Genomic DNA, 18,029 nt, shown 5'->3' with positions numbered 1-18,029 from the left:
GGTCAGTGGTCTGCACGGGAGCAGACATACCACATAAACATGCTGGAGCTCAGAGCGGTGTTTCTAGCTCTCAAAGCATTTCTTCCAGCGATCGAGTCCAATTCAGTCTTAGTTCAGACAGACAATACAACCACCATGTTCTATCTGAACAAACAAGGAGGCACACGATCTCGCCCTCTCTCCCGGGAGGCTCAAACCATCTGGCACTGGCTTCTCTCTTGAAACCTGTCAGCGGTGGCGGTGCACCTTCCAGGCGAGTTAAACATCAAAGCAGACGCACTCAGCAGGCACTTCGAAGATCAGCCAGACTGGGTGCTAAACGACGAAGTAGTAGAAGAGCTTTTTCGTTGTTGGGGGCATCCAGCCATAGACTTGTTTGCGGACGAAGAAAACGCAAAATGCCACGCCTTCGCGTCCAGATTCCACCGGCCAGGGACGCAGGGGAACGCTCTCCTGATGGGTTGGTCGGGAACTTTTGCCTACGCATTTCCTCCCCTGCCTCTGATTCCGAAGGTAGTTTCCAAGCTCCTCAGGTCGGGCATGGAGATGATCTTGATAGCTCCGGATTGGCCACAGCAGTGGTGGTACCCGGACCTTCTGCATCTGTCTGTGTGTCCACACAGACGGCTTCCTTGCAGGCCGGACCTGTTGAGCAAGATGATCGGGAGGATACTGCATCCCAACCTCCCATCACTGAATCTGACAGCATGGCACCTGAGGTCCTGCAATATGGGCATTTTAATCTGCCTCCCGAATGTATGCACATTTTAATGGAGGCTAAGAGACCTTCCACAAGAGCGTCTTATGCGTTCAAGTGGAAAAGATTCTTTATTTGGTGTAGGGATCATCACTTAGATCCGACTAATGGGCAGGAGGAGGTAATCCTGCCATACCTCCTTTCCTTGGCAACTTCTGGTTTGAAATATGCTTCCATTAGAGTGCATTTGTCAGCCATAGTAGCATACAGGAAATCACCAGATCAGATTTCTTTCTTTCAGGTTCCAGTGGTTAAGGACTTCCTCCAGGGGTTACAAAAAGTGTATCCCCCTGTGCGAAATCCTTCTCCCCCTTGGGAATTGAACCTGGTTCTATCCAGGTTAATGTCACCTCCTTTCGAGCCCATCCACAAGGCCTCCTTACAACATCTCTCTTGGAAGGCGGCTTTTTTGGTGGCGATTACCTCAGCGCGCAGAGTGAGCGAGATACAAGCGCTCTGTGCGAAGGAACCATATACTGTTTTCCACCACAATAGAGTAGTCCTGAGGGCTCATCCATCTTTCTTGCCTAAAGTGGTTTCTGATTTTCACATAAATCAGTCCATTTCCCTCCCTTCGTTTTTTCCAAATCCTACGACCCCAGCCGAGCGGTCACTGCACTCCTTGGATCTTAAAAGAGTGCTTAAGTTCTATTTGGAAAAGACTAAAGGGATCAGGAAAACGGATCAACTGTTTGTGAACTATGGTTCAATGAGAACGGGCTTTCCAGCGGCCAAGAGGTCCATCTCCAGATGGATTGTCTCTTCCATTAAATTGGCCTATCAGCTTGCAGGCGAGCCTTTATTGGTGTAACCCAAAGCGCATTCCACTAGAGGGAAAGCCGCTACAGTAGCTTTCTTACATGACATTCCAATGTCAGAAATATGCAAGGCTGCAACCTGGAAATCGGTTCATACCTTTACGAGGCATTACTGTCTCGAGTCTGATTCCAGGGCCGATACTCAAGTAGGGCAAGCCTCCTTGAGAAATCTGTTTGGGTAGCCTATAGCCTGCTCAGGCTTGTTGATAAGATTACTGTCTTGTCATTCCTTTGCCCGCAAGGATGAGGAGAGGCTCGCTATTCTATTCTAATGCTTATGACTATTGATGAGGATCCCCTGGAAGAGAAGGATTAGTTACTTACCTGTAATCCTAGTTCTCTTCCAGGGGTATCCTCATCAAAGTCATAAGCAACCCTCCCGCCTCCCCGGGTAAAGGATATTCTTTAATAAGGAGATATTGTTAACCTATTTTGTTACTGGGCTTGTTTCAGTCTCCGAAAAGAACAACTGACCTAACTGTCACCCCTGAGGCATGATGGGATACCGGGGGTCATGGGTGCCTTAAAGGCACGGTGTCAGTTTTTTTGTATAAGGCTACAGGTTAGCTTTTCAGTCTTTTTAGACTGTGAGTTTGCAATGCAGCCTGGGAGCTTTCTATGCTTTCAGGGTGTTATAAGAATTTCTACTGCTGCCTAAGCATTAAAACAGTTTCTAAACAATCTTTGGTGTTGTTTCTCATGTTTCTAATGCATATTATTCATCTATGGTGGAAATTCTTCACAGCATATTTCAGCTCTGGTGTGATTTGGCTGCTATTGCATGTTTTTATATATGTATGTATATATATATATATATATATATATATATGAGTATATATATGTGGGGCACATATAATATAGTGTTTCCGGGGTCCCGCCCATGGGCGGGAATATTCTAATGCTTATGACTTTGATGAGAATACCCCTGGAAGAGAACTAGGATTACAGGTAAGTAACTAATCCATATGTACTGGTGTAATGCCAACCTATTTGTGTGCCAAGAAAGTGTGTGTGTGTTTGTGAATGAGTGAGTGAGACGGTCTGTGTGTCACTATGGCTAGCAGAGAGATCGAAAGGAATGATGTGCCAGCATGGTGCATAACAGTATAAAGTATACTTCCTACAGTAGCCCCCCGGACTCTCTGGATGACCACCTGCCCCCAAGGCTGCAGCCCTTTAACAAACACTCTGTCGGCTAAGTAGCACTTCGCACTTGGTTACATTACTCGTTCCCTAATGTGAGAGGGTTCCAGGCGCTTGTAACAGGAGCGGCCTGGGGAATCCGACCCCAGCTACAATTACCGAGCAGATGGGGAGAGGCCCGTGCCAGGGCCCGGCTGCAGTGTGCTTCCAACACCGCCTACCGACCCAGCCCAAAGGCGCAGAGAATGCACTGCACGTGGCCCGGTTACATAAGTCAAATACCGCTGCTTCCTGAAAGAAAGCCTGCCTGTTTGCCGCGCGCCTCTCTGCAGACTCCCCCTGCATCCCAAAGTCAGTCACGTCACCTCTTCCCGAGGCGCGCGACGTGATCCGATTCCTTCTGCCATGCCGAAAAAACAGCAGAAGTTCACGCGCGCAACGTTATCCTATGGCAAAGTGCTGCGCGTGGCCAGGTCTTGTATCCACTTTCCACTCGTCGGCTGAACTGACAGCTATAGTTCTCTGGCGAGAACGCGTTTCTAGCCGAGACCTAAAAAGGACATAGCTACTAACCCTGTTAATTTCCTCCAGACCCCGCCACCTTTTTCATCACAACCCATTATACCAGATACAGATCCTTTACACATTACACCATCAGGTTCTCCTACCACAAATCTTGATATAGAGGAGGATGATGAAAATTATAATCAGCCACCACCAGATCTATGGGATGACTATAATATAGATCCACCTCAAGATACAAACCCTGATCTATATCCGGCAATAACTTCCCCCTCCTAATGATAATCGGGAATTAATTGCTAGGGCAGCTAATTACCATGGAGTGCATTTACGAAAGGAGGCACTGGAAGATTTTATATTTGAAACTTTAGGAAGCACACACAAAACAATGCAAATGTTGCTTATGCTTAAAGGTATGTTAAGGCACACTAATTATATTTTTATAGACCCTGTTAGAGCACGTACACTAACACTTAGAGTGGACAAAAAATATAAACCCTCCTCTCTCTGACCCAGTTTTTGCTAGGGGTCAGTTGCCTTTGGATTCCTTAGTGGTGTTTAATGCCCGTTAAAGGGCGAATTCACAAACCTCAGGGGAGGCTCCACCTCCAGATAAAGAATCCAAACTCAGACGCATCTCAATCAGCCAAACATTAGCCTATAGCTAATACACAAGGTCTCTTGTCCAGATATGATAGAGCTCACTGGGATGAAATTGAAAAATTATTAACATAATCCAAGAAGAACACAAAAGGAGGGGGCAGGAAATAGTTCAAGAAGGGAAACTTATTTCAATTCCTTAATCAGGTGTGCATTAGATGACGCAGATACTGCATCTAGAGGAATCAACACTAGCATTATGCTTATGAGACATGCATGGCTCAGAATTTCTGGTTTCAAACCTGAGGTACAACAAACCATTCTTAATGTGTCCTATGATAAGGAAAACCTCTTTGGGCCTCAAATAGATCAGTCCCTCGAAAAAATGAAAAAGGATACAGAAGTAGCAAAGTCCACGGGAGCACTTCAATCTCCTTCTAACTGAGGTTCCTTTCGTCGCTCCTTTTACAGAGAAGGCTCCATAACGAACACTAACACCCCAGATGCAGCAGCATCTTCATACAAGACACAAACGCAATTATCCCCTTCTAGAGGGTTCTACAAGGGTGGCTATAGCTATTTTAAATGCAGAGGTAGCGATACACCTACACGTACCTCCCAGTCCTCTAACAAACAGTGACTTGGTACCACTTCCCCCTGACCATTTGTCACCTGTTGGGGGAAGATTACTTCAGTTTCTTCCCATTTGGCAATCCATCACAACAGACAGATGGGTTTTGGATATTATATTGCCTGGAGCTTGCCAGCCATCCTCCCAATATTCCATCTCACATTCACAAACTCTTGCTCAACACCAACAGCTTCTCAAACAAGATGTACAAGCTTTTCTAACAAAAGGAGCTATAGAACCAGTTCCATTACAACATCAAGGGTCAGGAATTTTCTCACTTTGTTTCCTAATCATCAAAAAGGACGGGTCTCTATGACCAATCTTAGATCTCAGACCGTTAAACCTATACATACTGTCCAAGCACTTCCATATGGTCATTTGATTTGGTTAGAGGAGGAACTTAGTTTTAGCAGATTAATTCTGCAGACTGTTTCAAGTTGGAAAGACCCTTCCTGATCCCGTGGCTGGCGTATGTGGCTGGTAACCTGCGGACCTTGGGGAGGTCTGTTTTGTTTGAGAATCCCTCTGCGTTAACCCAGTCAATGGGCAAAAAGGCAGTGAAAGTGCTAAGGGAAAAGTGGGCGTCAGAGCCTGAGTATCTAACAAAATATTCTAAGTGGCATGCAATTTAAGTACAAACTATCAGTAACAAAGAACCATATTTAACCTGGAATATGAAACGTCACCAACGTCGTCTGTTGATCTATTTCAGGTTGAACATATTTCCTCGCCCTATCCCTTCTAATTACAGTTGCTTCTTGTATTTGGATCTGCCTTGCTGTAATTGTGATAATGTAACGATTAATGATCCTTTACATCACTATGTTTTGTCCAAAATATAATAATGTGCGGCATAAGTTTCTAATTCCAATTTTAAAGCCAATGAATTTTCTTCAAGTCAGGCCCGCTTTACTGTTTTTACAGCTTTTAAACTCTCCGTTTGTCTGGTTTTGTCTTGTACGGTTTTTATCGGGAATGTTAAAATATGAATGAATTTGATGACAATCTGTGTAAACTCTTACGATATTTTATGTCTTATGATATCTGTAAAATCTAATAAAGTACTGTCATGATGATGGTCACCGTTCAACAAGTGCTTCCACTTCTACAACAACGTGGCTTTATGTCCTCACTAGACTTAAATGATGATGCATACTTCCATATTCCTAACCACCCAGCACATCGCAAATATCTCAGCTTTGTGATAGCGGGAAAACACTATAAATTCAGAGTACTTCCCTTCAGGGTGACTACTGCACCCAGAGTATTCACAAAATGTCTAGGAGTAGTAGCGTGGTACAAAATGGGGTGGTGATGGACAGAGCATCTGAACCAATCAAACACTCGCACCCAGTCAAAAGGTCTGGGTTGAATCCATCACCGTTCTTTAGCCCACTCTGCCACCCCAGTTCAGACAAGGCTTGCTTGAATCCAGTGGCAAAGTGAGCAAGGGACTCACGTCTGAGCATACCCTGCCAACTTATGGCAAACAAAGTGGTACAAAAGGGGGTGGTGATGGACAGAGCATCTCAACTGGGGTGGCAGAGTGGGCTAAAGAACGCTGATGGATTAAACCCAGATCTTTTGACTGGGTGTGAGTGTTTGATTGGTTCAGATGCTCTGTCCATCACCACCCCCTTTTGTACCGCTTTGTTCGCCATAAGTTGGCAGGGTATGCTCAGACGTGAGTCCCTTGCTCACTTTGCCACTGGATTCAAGCAAGCCTGGCTGAAGACGGCTGTAATGCCAGAAACCGGTCCTAGGAAGCTTGTTTCCGGTCCAGGGAAGGCATGGCTTGGCAGTTCGGGCTGGACTGTTCCCACGAGGCACAGGGTCAAACTGATTTGCACATGGCCATGTCTGAACTGGGGTGGCAGAGTGGGCTAAAGAACGGTGATGGATTAAACCCAGATCTTTTGACTGGGTGTGAGTGTTTGATTGGTTCAGATGCTCCGTCCATCACCACCCCCTTTTGTACCGCTTAGGAGTAGTAGCAGCTCATCTCAGAAGTCATGCCTTTCCATATCTGGACGATTGGCTCATCAAAGCCAACACACAGTGAAAGTGTCTACAACACACTCAAGATACCATAAACCTTCGCCTTCACTTGCGATTTTTAGTCAATGCACAAAAATCCCATCTTCAACCCTCACAACAGCAAACATATCTGGGAGCAAAGCTAAACACTCGCACAGCTCTAGCCTTGCCCAATCCGGCCAAAATTCACAAATTTCAAACTTTATTACTACAGTTTAAAAAACATACCTAACAGTGAGGACTTTCATGCAACTGTTAGTAATGATGGCATCATGAATTGCAATAGTGCCTCACACAAGATTGCACATGCGTCCTCTACAGGAATGCTTAGCACGTCAGTGGAATCAATCACATGGTCAATTAACAGATCTAGTGTTGGTAGTCAGCTGCACTCCTCGCTATCTTCAGTGGTGGAACACACAAAACCTATCAAAAGGGCGGCCTTTCATCGACCCCATTCCGCAAGTCCTACTAACAGCAGATGCCTCTCTCACAGGTTGGGGTGCCCATCTCCATCATCTAACAATCCAAGTTTGTGGGACACCAAACACAGAAGTCTCAACATCAGTTACTTGGATCTTCTAGCAGTTCAACTAGCTCTAAAAGCGTTTCAGCCTCAACTAGTAAGGGAAAGGTGTCCTAGTCTAGATGGACTGTATGACAGCCATGTACTATGTTCAAAAACAGGGCGGGGGCACACTCACTACAGTTGTCACACCTCTCTAAGAACATTTGGCGTTGGGCAATACTTCACAAAATTTATCTTGTAGCAGAACACCTTCCAGGCATCCACTAACAATTTGCCGACCTCAGCAGGATGCAGCAACAAGTTCATGAATGGGAACTTTATCCCCAGGTTCTCCTTATTTTCAGAAATGGAGATTCCCACAAATAGACCTATTTGCCACAGCAGAGAACTCAAAATGCCCAAACCTCGCCTCCAGATTACCACACCATGTATCCAAAGGCAATGCCCTATGGATGAAGTGGCAGTGATATTTGCTTACTCTTTTCCGCCTCTCCCTCTCCTTCCATTTTTAGTTTGGAAACTCACACATCACTCACACTAATTCTGTTGCTCCCACATGGGCTTGTCAACCATGGTTCACCAAACTACTAGAACTGTCAGTAGTTTTGCATGGAAATATTATCTCATTTCCAACCTTCTCACACAGAAACATGGAGAAATCAGACATACAAATCCCAAGGAACTCAACGTTGCGATCTGGCTTATGAAGTCATAGAGTTTAGATACCTAAATCTACGACCAGATTGTATGACATTTCTTAAAGAAGCAAGAAAACCTACAGTTAGGGCATACAATGCAGCAAAATGGAAACAATTTGTTATATATTGTAATAATATTGATCCTCTAGATGAATCTATACAAAATATTATTTGTTACCTTTTTGCATCAACTGCAAGTTGGATTATCTTACGCATCCATCCGACTACATCTTGCAGCAGTTGCTGCATATCTACAAAACAGACCACATTTATCCTTATTTAATGTCCCTGTAATTAAGACTATTATGGAAGGCCTTAAAGGAATATTACGTTACACGAAGAGCATGCCGATCCCCAGGGCGGGCAACGAATTAGAGGCAGGAGGAGGGAGATCCTCCTTGTCGGAACTAGAGTCCTCACGCACCCAGCAAGCTAGGTGTCATGCTTCATCATATGGAATTGCTCCTCGTCGGGTCGGCGCTGCAATACTCGACGGGTACCCATAAAGGGTCTTTTTGGCAGAGATCTTTTGTTCCTTACAATATGGTGCTGTGGGTGTGAGGGCCCTAAAAAACAGTGTAGATGTGATTTGGGTGAGTGACGTTAAAAAAAGGTTGGATAATCCCCCAAAACTTTTTATTAGAGTGGTTATCCACCTTCTTAAAAGAAGAGTGGCTGCTCCCTGGCACTATGGTCCAGTGGAGTTTAGCTCATCTCTCACAGTGTGGTCAACACGTTTCATGCATTGTGGTCAATAATGATCCATTGCATTTAATCAGGACCTAATGCATAACTATCTACACGTGGTGCTGGGTGAAGAGGTTCCTACCTACCACTCTCATGGATGCGAGCACGAAGTCCCGCCAATCCTAGTTGTAACCTTTAGGGGATGACATGAAAGCAGTACATAGTAACTAGATACATCGAAGATGTCACAGAACACGCTGAAACTCAACTCGGACAAAACTGAGGTTCTATTTTTCAATCAATCTAGCCCACCTCCTACATGACTGTGGTGGCCATCCGAGTTGAATTCCCCCTCCCAAGCCGGTGAACTCGGCTAGGAACCTTGGGTTCTGGTTTGATAATGAATTATCGTGTAAATCCCAAATCAGTCCGGTTTCCTCGGCCTGCTTTGGAAAGCTGCACATGCTCCGCAAAATCTTTCACTTTCTTCCCATGGAGTCCCGTCGTACAATCATCCATGCCCTGATCACTTCCCATCTCGACTATGCTAACAGTCTCTATGTGGGAGCTCCAGCTTATCTGATCAAACGTCTCCAGATTGTTCAAAATGCTGCCGCCAGGATGATTTGCAAAATCCCCTATCGCCACTCAATTTCTCCCCGCTTAAGGAAACTCCATTGGTATCCTGTGACCAAACGCACCCTATTCAAGTCTCTCGTCCTAGCCTTTAGATCGCTTCAGGGTCACGGCCCAGTCTATCTTAGAGCTGGACTCAAGCACTCCCAGTCCAATCAGGTCCTCAGATCAAACGGTCCACGCCTTCTGGCTACTCCACGCTTCCGCCGCTCTAGAAAGGACGGCAGAGCCTTTGCCGTGATCACGGCCAAAACCTGGAACAGCCTACCTCTCTCCTTGCGGTCGGCCGAGTTGGAGATGCTGTTCCGACGTTCATTAAATACCTGGTTGTTTTCCAACCCTTAGACCCTGGCGAGTTCCTCATCTGCCACTTGCCTCTAGCGCCGGGACACCCTCGTTGGGGGTAGCTTTGCACTTTATAAGCTTAAAAAATAAATGTGTTTGTTGGTGGGTCCTTTAGGGTTGCCCAATAGGTGCTGTGGCCCTCAAGAATCCTCTTTGGCCTCCCTGCCCTAGGTACCAAGGGTACTACTTACTAGAGACTTAAAGGGAGTGTCAAAGGTATTGACAATTCGGGGTACATCTGCACAGTTTTGGGAAAGATAGCTTGCACTGGGACCTGGTTAGTAGGGACCCAGTGGTGTTGCTGTCAAAATCACATCAATTACCAGGCAGAAAGTGGGGGGGGGGTATGGATTTTTCCAGAGGTTAGTTGTGTGCTGTGGTGACTAATGACTGACTCATGTCCTGTTTCTAGATCCCTGTATACCAGCGAGGTGGCTCTATTGTCCCGCGGAAGGAGCGAATTCGTCGGAGTTCGGAATGTACTCACAGTGATCCCTTTACAATCTATGTAGCCTTGAGTCCAGAGGTGAGTCTGGAAAGAGCCCTGGAACATGCCCTTTCATCGTTTGCTCCCTTTGTTGTACTGAGTGTGCTGTGTTTTTTGCCTTCACTGTTTAGCTTACCTGTTCTCTCTTCTGGTGTAGGGATTGGCTGAGGGGGATCTTTATTTGGATGATGGACATAGCTTCAACTTTGAGAAGAAGAATGAATTCCTTCACCGGCACTTCACCTTCTCAGGTGGAGTCCTCACCTGCAGGTAGCTGTATTTTGGAAACAAGGAGATTGGGATGGGACGGAATGTCAATTGGGCTCAAAGTTTTGGTGCATGGACAACAGTGTGTGGATCTTACTTTGAATGAAATACACGATTGTGTGAGAATTGCAGAAACTTGCATAAACAGTTTAAAATTGTGTTTGGGATGTGTGCTCATCAAAAGGTTCAGTGAATTCAAGACATTTCTTTGAGTCAATTGTTGTGAGTGTGAACACATTCTTGGGGACCATGAAGGCAGCTGCCTTTAATGCAGACATTACAATTACAGAAGGCTCTCTGCTTTTGAGGCTGGAACAGGGGTGCCTCTCCCTCTTCTTCAGAGTATACGGCTTTTTTCCTGTTATCGCTCCTCCCCTAAAATAGATAAAGAAAAGTCGACATGAACATGATTACCACCCTTTCCAACACTCTTGCTCAGTATTCCTATACATTTCTGCACCATAGTGTTTGACTTGCACACTACTCCTCAATAGTCGGGAACTGAAAAGATTATACTAATTCTAGTTCTCTGCCTTTAAGGGGAAGGCAAATTGTAAGAAATTGGGTTATTGATTTTTTTTTTTGGGGGGGGGGAGAAAGTGTGAAAACCATACTCTAATAACTACAGTCCTTGTCAGTGTGAACTACAAAAGTCACTAAATGAACTTGTACTTAACCATCTGTCAGCTTGACACAAAAGCAGTCAAGCTTAACTTGGAGGCAATATGTATAGTACTTATGCCACACCCAAACCATAATAAATTAAAAACAAAACACTAGAAAAATCCCACACCAATTTAGAAAAATAGAGAAAAATGTAATAAAATGAGACTAGAATGACAAAAATCCAATCAGTAGCATGGTAGTTACTGAATTTCACATTTGAGATATGTATAGCGCTGCTCGCTATCATCTGGTTATGCTAGACAGTGGAAAGTCACAAGTTCAGGCAGAGAGCGATGGAACATGGGCCAAATTCAGGGAACAGGTTACTCCCACTGAAAAAGTTTCCTTCTCAAAGTCTGACATGAAGAGTCTAATTCGTCATGGACGTAGCCAACGAGGAGCAGGGAGAGTGTTGCGGATGGTCGTTGCTTTAGCTCCAAGATCCGATATGGAGTAGCAGAATTCTTTGCGTTGGTGGTCACCAATGGCTGCTGTTGCACCATAAAATTCAGATCTCGCTTTGGCGGTAGTCGCTGTATCGCAAAGAATCTGGTTCACCGGAGGGTTGCATTGGCATTCATTGCGGGCGTCAGAGTCCCAGCGCAAAGGGGTCAGTTACAGTCTTGAAGAGCCCAAAGCTTCTGGATTCCCCTGGTCTTCCAGGGGAGTGCACTTTGCCAGCCAAGGGTCCAGGCCCTGAGGAGCCACCTTTTGGGGCTCAGGGACGCATTGTAGCAGATGCCAGTAGGGCCAGGCTGGTCCGTTTGCAGCAGGTCAACTGGGCAGTTTCAGGGAGGCCCCTGGAGCTTAGGGTGTCCTTGTAGCTCTGAACAGTAAGTCAGCCAACTGACACTTGGAGCCACTGAGGTTAGCATGGGATGATGGAAGCAGGTCCAGTCTTTCTGGAGAGTTGGGCAGTCCTCCGGTAGCAGAAGGGCTGGCCTCTTAGAAACAAGACAGGCCTCAAACAGCAGGGCAGTCCTATAGAAAAACAAGGCAGTCCTCCTGTAGTTTCACGGGTCTAGAAGTTTACTAAAGAGTGGCTATGGAGATTAAATATTTGTGCATGCCGCCATCCTTTGAAGTGGGGGAAATTTTCTACTCTCTCCCATCTGGTTCTGGGAAGCTGTCCCCTTCCAAGGCTTCAAGAAGTCTTGGGTAACATGAGGCTAGTATTGGGTTCCTTTGTGTGTGTGTGTGCTGGAGGCAGCCCTTTGAAGTGTAAATGGGACAGGGAACAGCTCTGCCCTCAGCCCCTAATTCCCCTTTGTCTCACTGTCTGGGAGGAAATACCAAACCCTGACAGCTAAGCTATTCAGTCATGTGACCCAGGACACTGGCAGCAGGCACCAAATGGTTGTTAGGAAAATGCCAATTTTCTAAAAGTGTCATTTTCATAATTCTGACTTAAAATCCGTCTTTACCATTAGTAGGATTTTTAATATAAATTCATTTGAGTTCAAACATGGTATTCCTTCCTGCTCTCAATCAAAAGTTAGCACTTACTAAATGTAATAAACTAACCCAATCTTATCCTATGAGAGAGATAGGCCTCAGTAGTGAAAGTATTTAGGAACTTTTAAATAACAGGATGTGTAAAACTTGGAAGCACATGTCCTACTTTTTATACACAATGCACCCTGCCCTATGGGCTTTCTAGGACCTAGCTTAGGGTTGGCTAATATATATTACAAAGGAAGCTTTAGGCCTGGCAAAAGGTTTATTTTAAGTCAATGATGTGGAGCTAGAGGAGCTCTAGTTCCATCCCTGTACGGGCACACTAATAGTTGTCTTGATAACTGAATAAAGACTTCCAATCAAAAAAGTTTTTGGTATGTTTGTTTTATGTTTTAAATCATCTTAATTGAATGAATTCCCAAATTTTATGATGCATTCAAGTTCATGATAAGGCATTATACTTCAGGCTGTCCTTCTAAACATATCCAATGCATTTCGGGCATTGATTGCATGCCCTTCGTCAGGGAAAAGACACTTATGTTATCTTATGATGTAATTTTACCATATGCTGTTATATTTTGCTAGTTTCTTATAAGACGCTTAATGTAGCTCCCAAGATGCCACAAAGGTCAGGGGAGCCTCACATGAATGAAATGGGGACAGCAACAGTAGCAATCCTCGTCCAGGCCTTTGTGTACAGTTTTTTAGGGCGAGCCTGCGTAGGTTGCGCATGCGCAGTCTCGCTGGCGATATTTAATGATCATTAAATATCGCCAGCGAGACTGCGCATGCGCAACCTACGCAGGCTCGCCCTAAAAAACTGTACACAAAGGCCTGGACGAGGATTGCTACTGTTGCTGTCCCCATTTCATTCATGTGAGGCTCCCCTGACCTTTGTGGCATCTTGGGAGCTACATTAAGCGTCTTATAAGAAACTAGCAAAATATAACACAGCATATGGTAAAATTACATCATAAGATAACATAAGTGTCTTTTCCCTGACGAAGGGCATGCAATCAATGCCCGAAATGCATTGGATATGTTTAGAAGGACAGCCTGAAGTATAATGCCTTATCATGAACTTGAATGCATCATAAAATTTGGGAATTCATTCAATTAAGATGATTTAAAACATAAAACAAACATACCAAAAACTTTTTTGATTGGAAGTCTTTATTCAGTTATCAAGACAACTATTAGTGTGCCCGTACAGGGATGGAACTAGAGCTCCTCTAGCTCCACATCATTGACTTATTCTGTTGACGCCGTGGGGCCCTCGGCGCCACCTGACGGAGCACCTTCACAATTACTCTAGACTCTCATAGCAGTGTATTCGCATTACCACTCGTTAAACCAGCTGTGCATCAACCCTATTTTCAAAAGGTTTATTTTGCCAGACCAAACTGGCAGGGTAAAACTGCATTGTTAATGTTAACAAAAGCTTATAAAGCGCACGGTCACCGAAGTTTTCATGGCGCTAATCATACATAGTGTTGTTGCGTGAAGACCTATTTAATATTCTTGCCCAAACAGCCATGTTTTCAGGGCCTTTCTAAATCCTAGTAGGTTGTCACAGCTCCTGATTGTCAATGGGAGAGAGTTCCAGAATTTGGGAGCAAGGTAAGAGAACCTGCAGCCTCCCTGACGTTTAAGTTTGATGTCCGGGATAGTGAGAAGATGAAGGTGGGCTGAACGTAAATTGCACCGGGGGACGTGCTTTATGATCATATCACTGATAAATTTTGGGCTATTGCAATGCAATGCTTTGAAAGCTAGGCAACCCGTCTTAAAAGCAGCACGTTGCTCCACGGGTAACCAGTGAAGTTTAATCAACAAGGACCTAGCTGATTGCCATCGCGGCTGTTTATAGATTAATCTCGCCGTCTGATTCTGAACTATTTGTAAGCGTTTGAGCAGAAACTGAGGCAGACCGATATAAAGAGAGTTTGAGAAGTCCAGGCGTGAGAGAACCAGCGCTATTACAGCCTGAACGAGGGCTGAGTGGGTCAGCAAGTGAGCGATCTTCCTGATTTTACGCAATTGGAAGAAACTGGTGGAAATCACTGCGCCCACTTGTCCTCTGAGTGAGAGATCTGCATTAATTGAGACCCCTAGACTTTTCATGGAAGGAGTAGGGGTAGGGCCTAATTCGCTCGGCCAGAAGTGCGGACCCCAGCAGACATTGCTCTTCCCAGGCAGCACAAGTTCCGTCTTGAATGGGTTGAGCTTCAAATGGTTACAATCCATCCACCGCTGGATATGGAGCATGGTGGTTTGGAATGGAATTCCGCGGCAGAATTAGGAGAGTCCAGGGGGAAAATAAGCTGGAGGTCGTCGGCGTAATTGAAGATAGTTATTTTCCTATTTTTAGTGAGTGGATCAAGGGCCTAAGGTAGAGATTGAATAACAGTGGGGAAAGGGATGAGCCCTGCGGGACCCCACATGAGCTGGTCACTTTAGGAGCAGTAAAGGTACCAAGACGTACTGCTTGAGTTCTGCCTGTAAGAAAAGACTTGATCCAGTTGTATGCAGGACCTTGGATACCTGCTTGTTCGACACGGTTCAACAAGAGGTTATTATCAACCGTGTCAAACGCAGCCAACCGATCCAGAAGCACCAGAGCCTGGGGGACGCCCATATCTGCATTTACTCTTAATGTATCCAGAACTGCAAGAATTACAGACTCCGTGGAGTGAGCTGGCCGAAAGCCAGCTTGATTTGGCTCCAAATATTCTGATTGTTCAATGAAGATCGAAAGGCATCTGGCCACGTAGGCCTCCATGATCTTAGCCAAGAAGGGAAGAAGGGATATAGGGCGATAGTTGGGGGGGTGCAGGGGATCTGCCTCGGGCTTTTATAAGAGCGGAACTATTGTGGCATTCTTGAAGGCACTAGGTACCGCCCCCTTGCTGCAAGATTCGTTCAGGAAAGGGAAAATACTATCCGGTAGTGCTGAAAATTTATCCCTAAGGATAGGAGGTAGGCAGCAGTCATTGGGAGAACCCGACTTTACACGGGTCAAGAGATCAGAAAGTGTATTAGGACATATAGCTAGGAAGTGGTTCATAGTGACTAAGTTTCTGGAGATGTCATCCAGTGGTTCTGTATTAATAGTGGGGGGAATGCTGGCCTTGATGATGGCAATTTTTTCCAGGAAAAAATTGCTCAGAGAATTACTCAGCTCTTGGTTGGGAGCCTGGCTCGGTAATATTCTCTCATCACTACTAAGATCATTTACAATCTTAAAGATTTCCTTGGATTTATTGTGGGTATTAAGTATTCTCGCTGAGAAATAAGCAGCTTTAGCAGTCAGTAGGGCCTTTTTATAATCCTTGCGAGCTAACAAACTGCTGTCTATCTTCGATGTAATAGCAGAGCCTCCATTTCCTCTCCAATTGACGGAACTTGAGTTTTTGGTCTCTTAATTTGGTAGTAAACCATTTGTGGGCGTCAGAATGTCTAGTACGAGACAATTTGATCAGAGGAGCATGAGTGTCGCTAGCCGACAGTAGCCAGTCCGCAATGTTCTTTTCCATGGAATTAATGTTAGAATTAAAAGTGGATAGAGATCTAGCTAGGGTGTTAATAAATCCTTGTTTGTCAAGGGTTCTCTACTTTCTTTGTAATCCTCCCGCCACCTTGGGGGTCTTGAACCTGCCATTGAAAGTGACTGTAAAATCAATCGGATGGTGGTCCGACCAGATGCAGGGAGAGATTAAGGGTACCGACAATGTGAGGTTGTAGGACCAAATTTGGTCCAAGGTATGCCCTTTATGTGAGTAGTGGAAGATAGAAGCTGGACCAAATTTAAGTTGGAGAGCAATTCGGAGAGTTCTGCCGCCTGTGGTCCACCACGATAGTCATTGAACCAATAGTTCAAGTCCCCTATAAGTAGGACCCTAGCATGGTTTGTGACGAGGTTGGCCATTTGCTCACTTAAAGAGAGAGGGAAGGAGGGCATAGTCTGAGGGGGGCGATAGACAAGCACCAGTGCAAGAGATCCAGTATTGGAGTCAAGAGTAATGACAATGTTCTCTACTTCTGGCAATTCGAGTGAAGTCATACTGACAAACTTAAGGTTTTTATGTGTGATGGCAGCGACACCCCCACCCAACTTCCCTGGGGGCCGGTTGACATTCAAAATATAATAGTCTGAGGGTAGAGCTGCTACAATATCTGGTGTGGAGTCCTGGGTAAGCCAGGTCTCAGTGATCAGCAGTGCATCCGGTTTTTCAGAAGTTAGTAGCATGAAAATGTCTAGCTGGTGCTTAACCAGAGAACGAATATTAAGGTAAAGGACCCGAAGATTGATAGGGTTAACTGAGAAGGGGCAGATGGTGGGGGAGAAATGGGGAGCCAGGAGGGATGGAGTGGAGTGACCCACTTGATCTTCTAGGATTCCGTTGGTCAAGATACGGTTATATACAGTGTGAGTTAACAGGACTAGCGGTTGTGCTGACGATCTTAGGGCCAGAGAAGAGTAGGCGATGGTTTGGCCAGGGTTCGTGGGCCCGTTCAGGCGTGGACTGGCGCAGACGGGCTTGCCTTTGGCGCGCCCACTGCGCTTCACGTGGAGGTGTGGAGGCCTCACTAGAACACTGCTGAAAAGCAGTTTCTTCAGAAAATATCTCTTGTCAACCACAAATGCAGAGGCACTTAAAGAACACACCTGTGAGAAAATGCCATCTTTCTTGCATTGGTATGCCCCCACTTTTTGCTGAACTGCTTTGACTAAGTGTGCCCTGGGCTCCTGCCAACCAGGTACCCAGGGCCTGTGTTCCTTCCCTAAAACTGTGTTGAAACTAAAACCCAATCGGCATCTCTGGCCACCTGTCAGCCCCTAGTAAATGGTACCCAGGGCATGGTGACCAGAGAGGACCCCTAAGGGCTGCAGCACTTATTGTGCCACCCTTAGGGGCTCTGTACCCTGACACCCACACGCTGCCTCCAAACTCCTCCTCCTACCGGGCGATTGGTTGAGGCCTATGGGAGGGGAAGCTGGGTGTGGCAGAGAACAACAGTGCAGTTTTTAAGATCAAATGGATTTGCGATTCGGGTGAGTTTAAAACGGAATCAAAGTAAATTTTCAATTTTACACAAAAGCGCTAGCAGGCAAGGTCTGCGTGGCAACAAAAAGCACAATTGCCCGCTTCCAGCGCTGCAGCAACTTTAAAGGCCCGGCCCCGCCTCCAAACTCCTCCTCCTACCGGCCGATTGGTTGAGGCCTATGGGTGGGGAAGCTGGATGTTAGTCAGGGGTGTGGCAGAGAACAACGGTGCAGTTTTTAAGATAAAATGGATTCGCGAGTCGGGTGAGTTTAAAATGCTAGAATGTTATAAGTAAATGTGCCAATTTGTTGTAATCCAATTTAAAAATGTTTTGGAGAGAGAGAGAGAGCACAACCACTTAAGCAGTGGTGAAGTGCTGAGTCCTATTCCTAGCAAAAACGAATTCCAGGAGGGTTGGAGGCAAAAGAATTGAGGAAGACCACACCAAGGATGTCGGGTATAACCCAAACTGGCTCGTATGCTCACATTTCAAAGAGTGGTAATCCATGAACAATTGGAGATAAAGTTCCATAGTGGATTCCAACATCCACTTCTGAAAGTAATGCAGTATTACATAACTATTTCTACTATGAAAACATCTGTTCCTTGCCTGGTAAAGAAATGTAAACCTCTTTTGCAACACCCCAGCTGTTCTTGATAATTCTGGTTTTGAGAGATCGCTTCGGCAGATAAGAACAGG

General features: G+C 45.4%; 1 protein-coding gene across 2 annotated transcripts in view; it reads left to right on the top strand.

The window, feature by feature from the left end:
* The window catches only part of GANAB (glucosidase II alpha subunit), a 238,707-nt gene that overhangs the window by 150,314 nt on the left and 70,364 nt on the right, over window positions 1-18,029 (top strand). For both annotated transcript variants that reach the window (XM_078660606.1, XM_078660605.1), the window contains 2 exons: window positions 9,816-9,929; window positions 10,048-10,160. In XM_078660606.1, coding sequence (XP_078516732.1) covers window positions 9,816-9,929; window positions 10,048-10,160 — 227 coding nt within the window. The remainder of the gene's footprint in view (window positions 1-9,815; window positions 9,930-10,047; window positions 10,161-18,029) is intronic.

This window comes from Lissotriton helveticus, chromosome 9 (genome assembly GCF_964261635.1).
Source record: "Lissotriton helveticus chromosome 9, aLisHel1.1, whole genome shotgun sequence".
NCBI classification, from domain to species: domain Eukaryota; kingdom Metazoa; phylum Chordata; class Amphibia; order Caudata; family Salamandridae; genus Lissotriton; species Lissotriton helveticus.
Note: the sequence above shows the minus strand (reverse complement) of the source record. Positions and strands in the feature narration are given on the sequence as shown.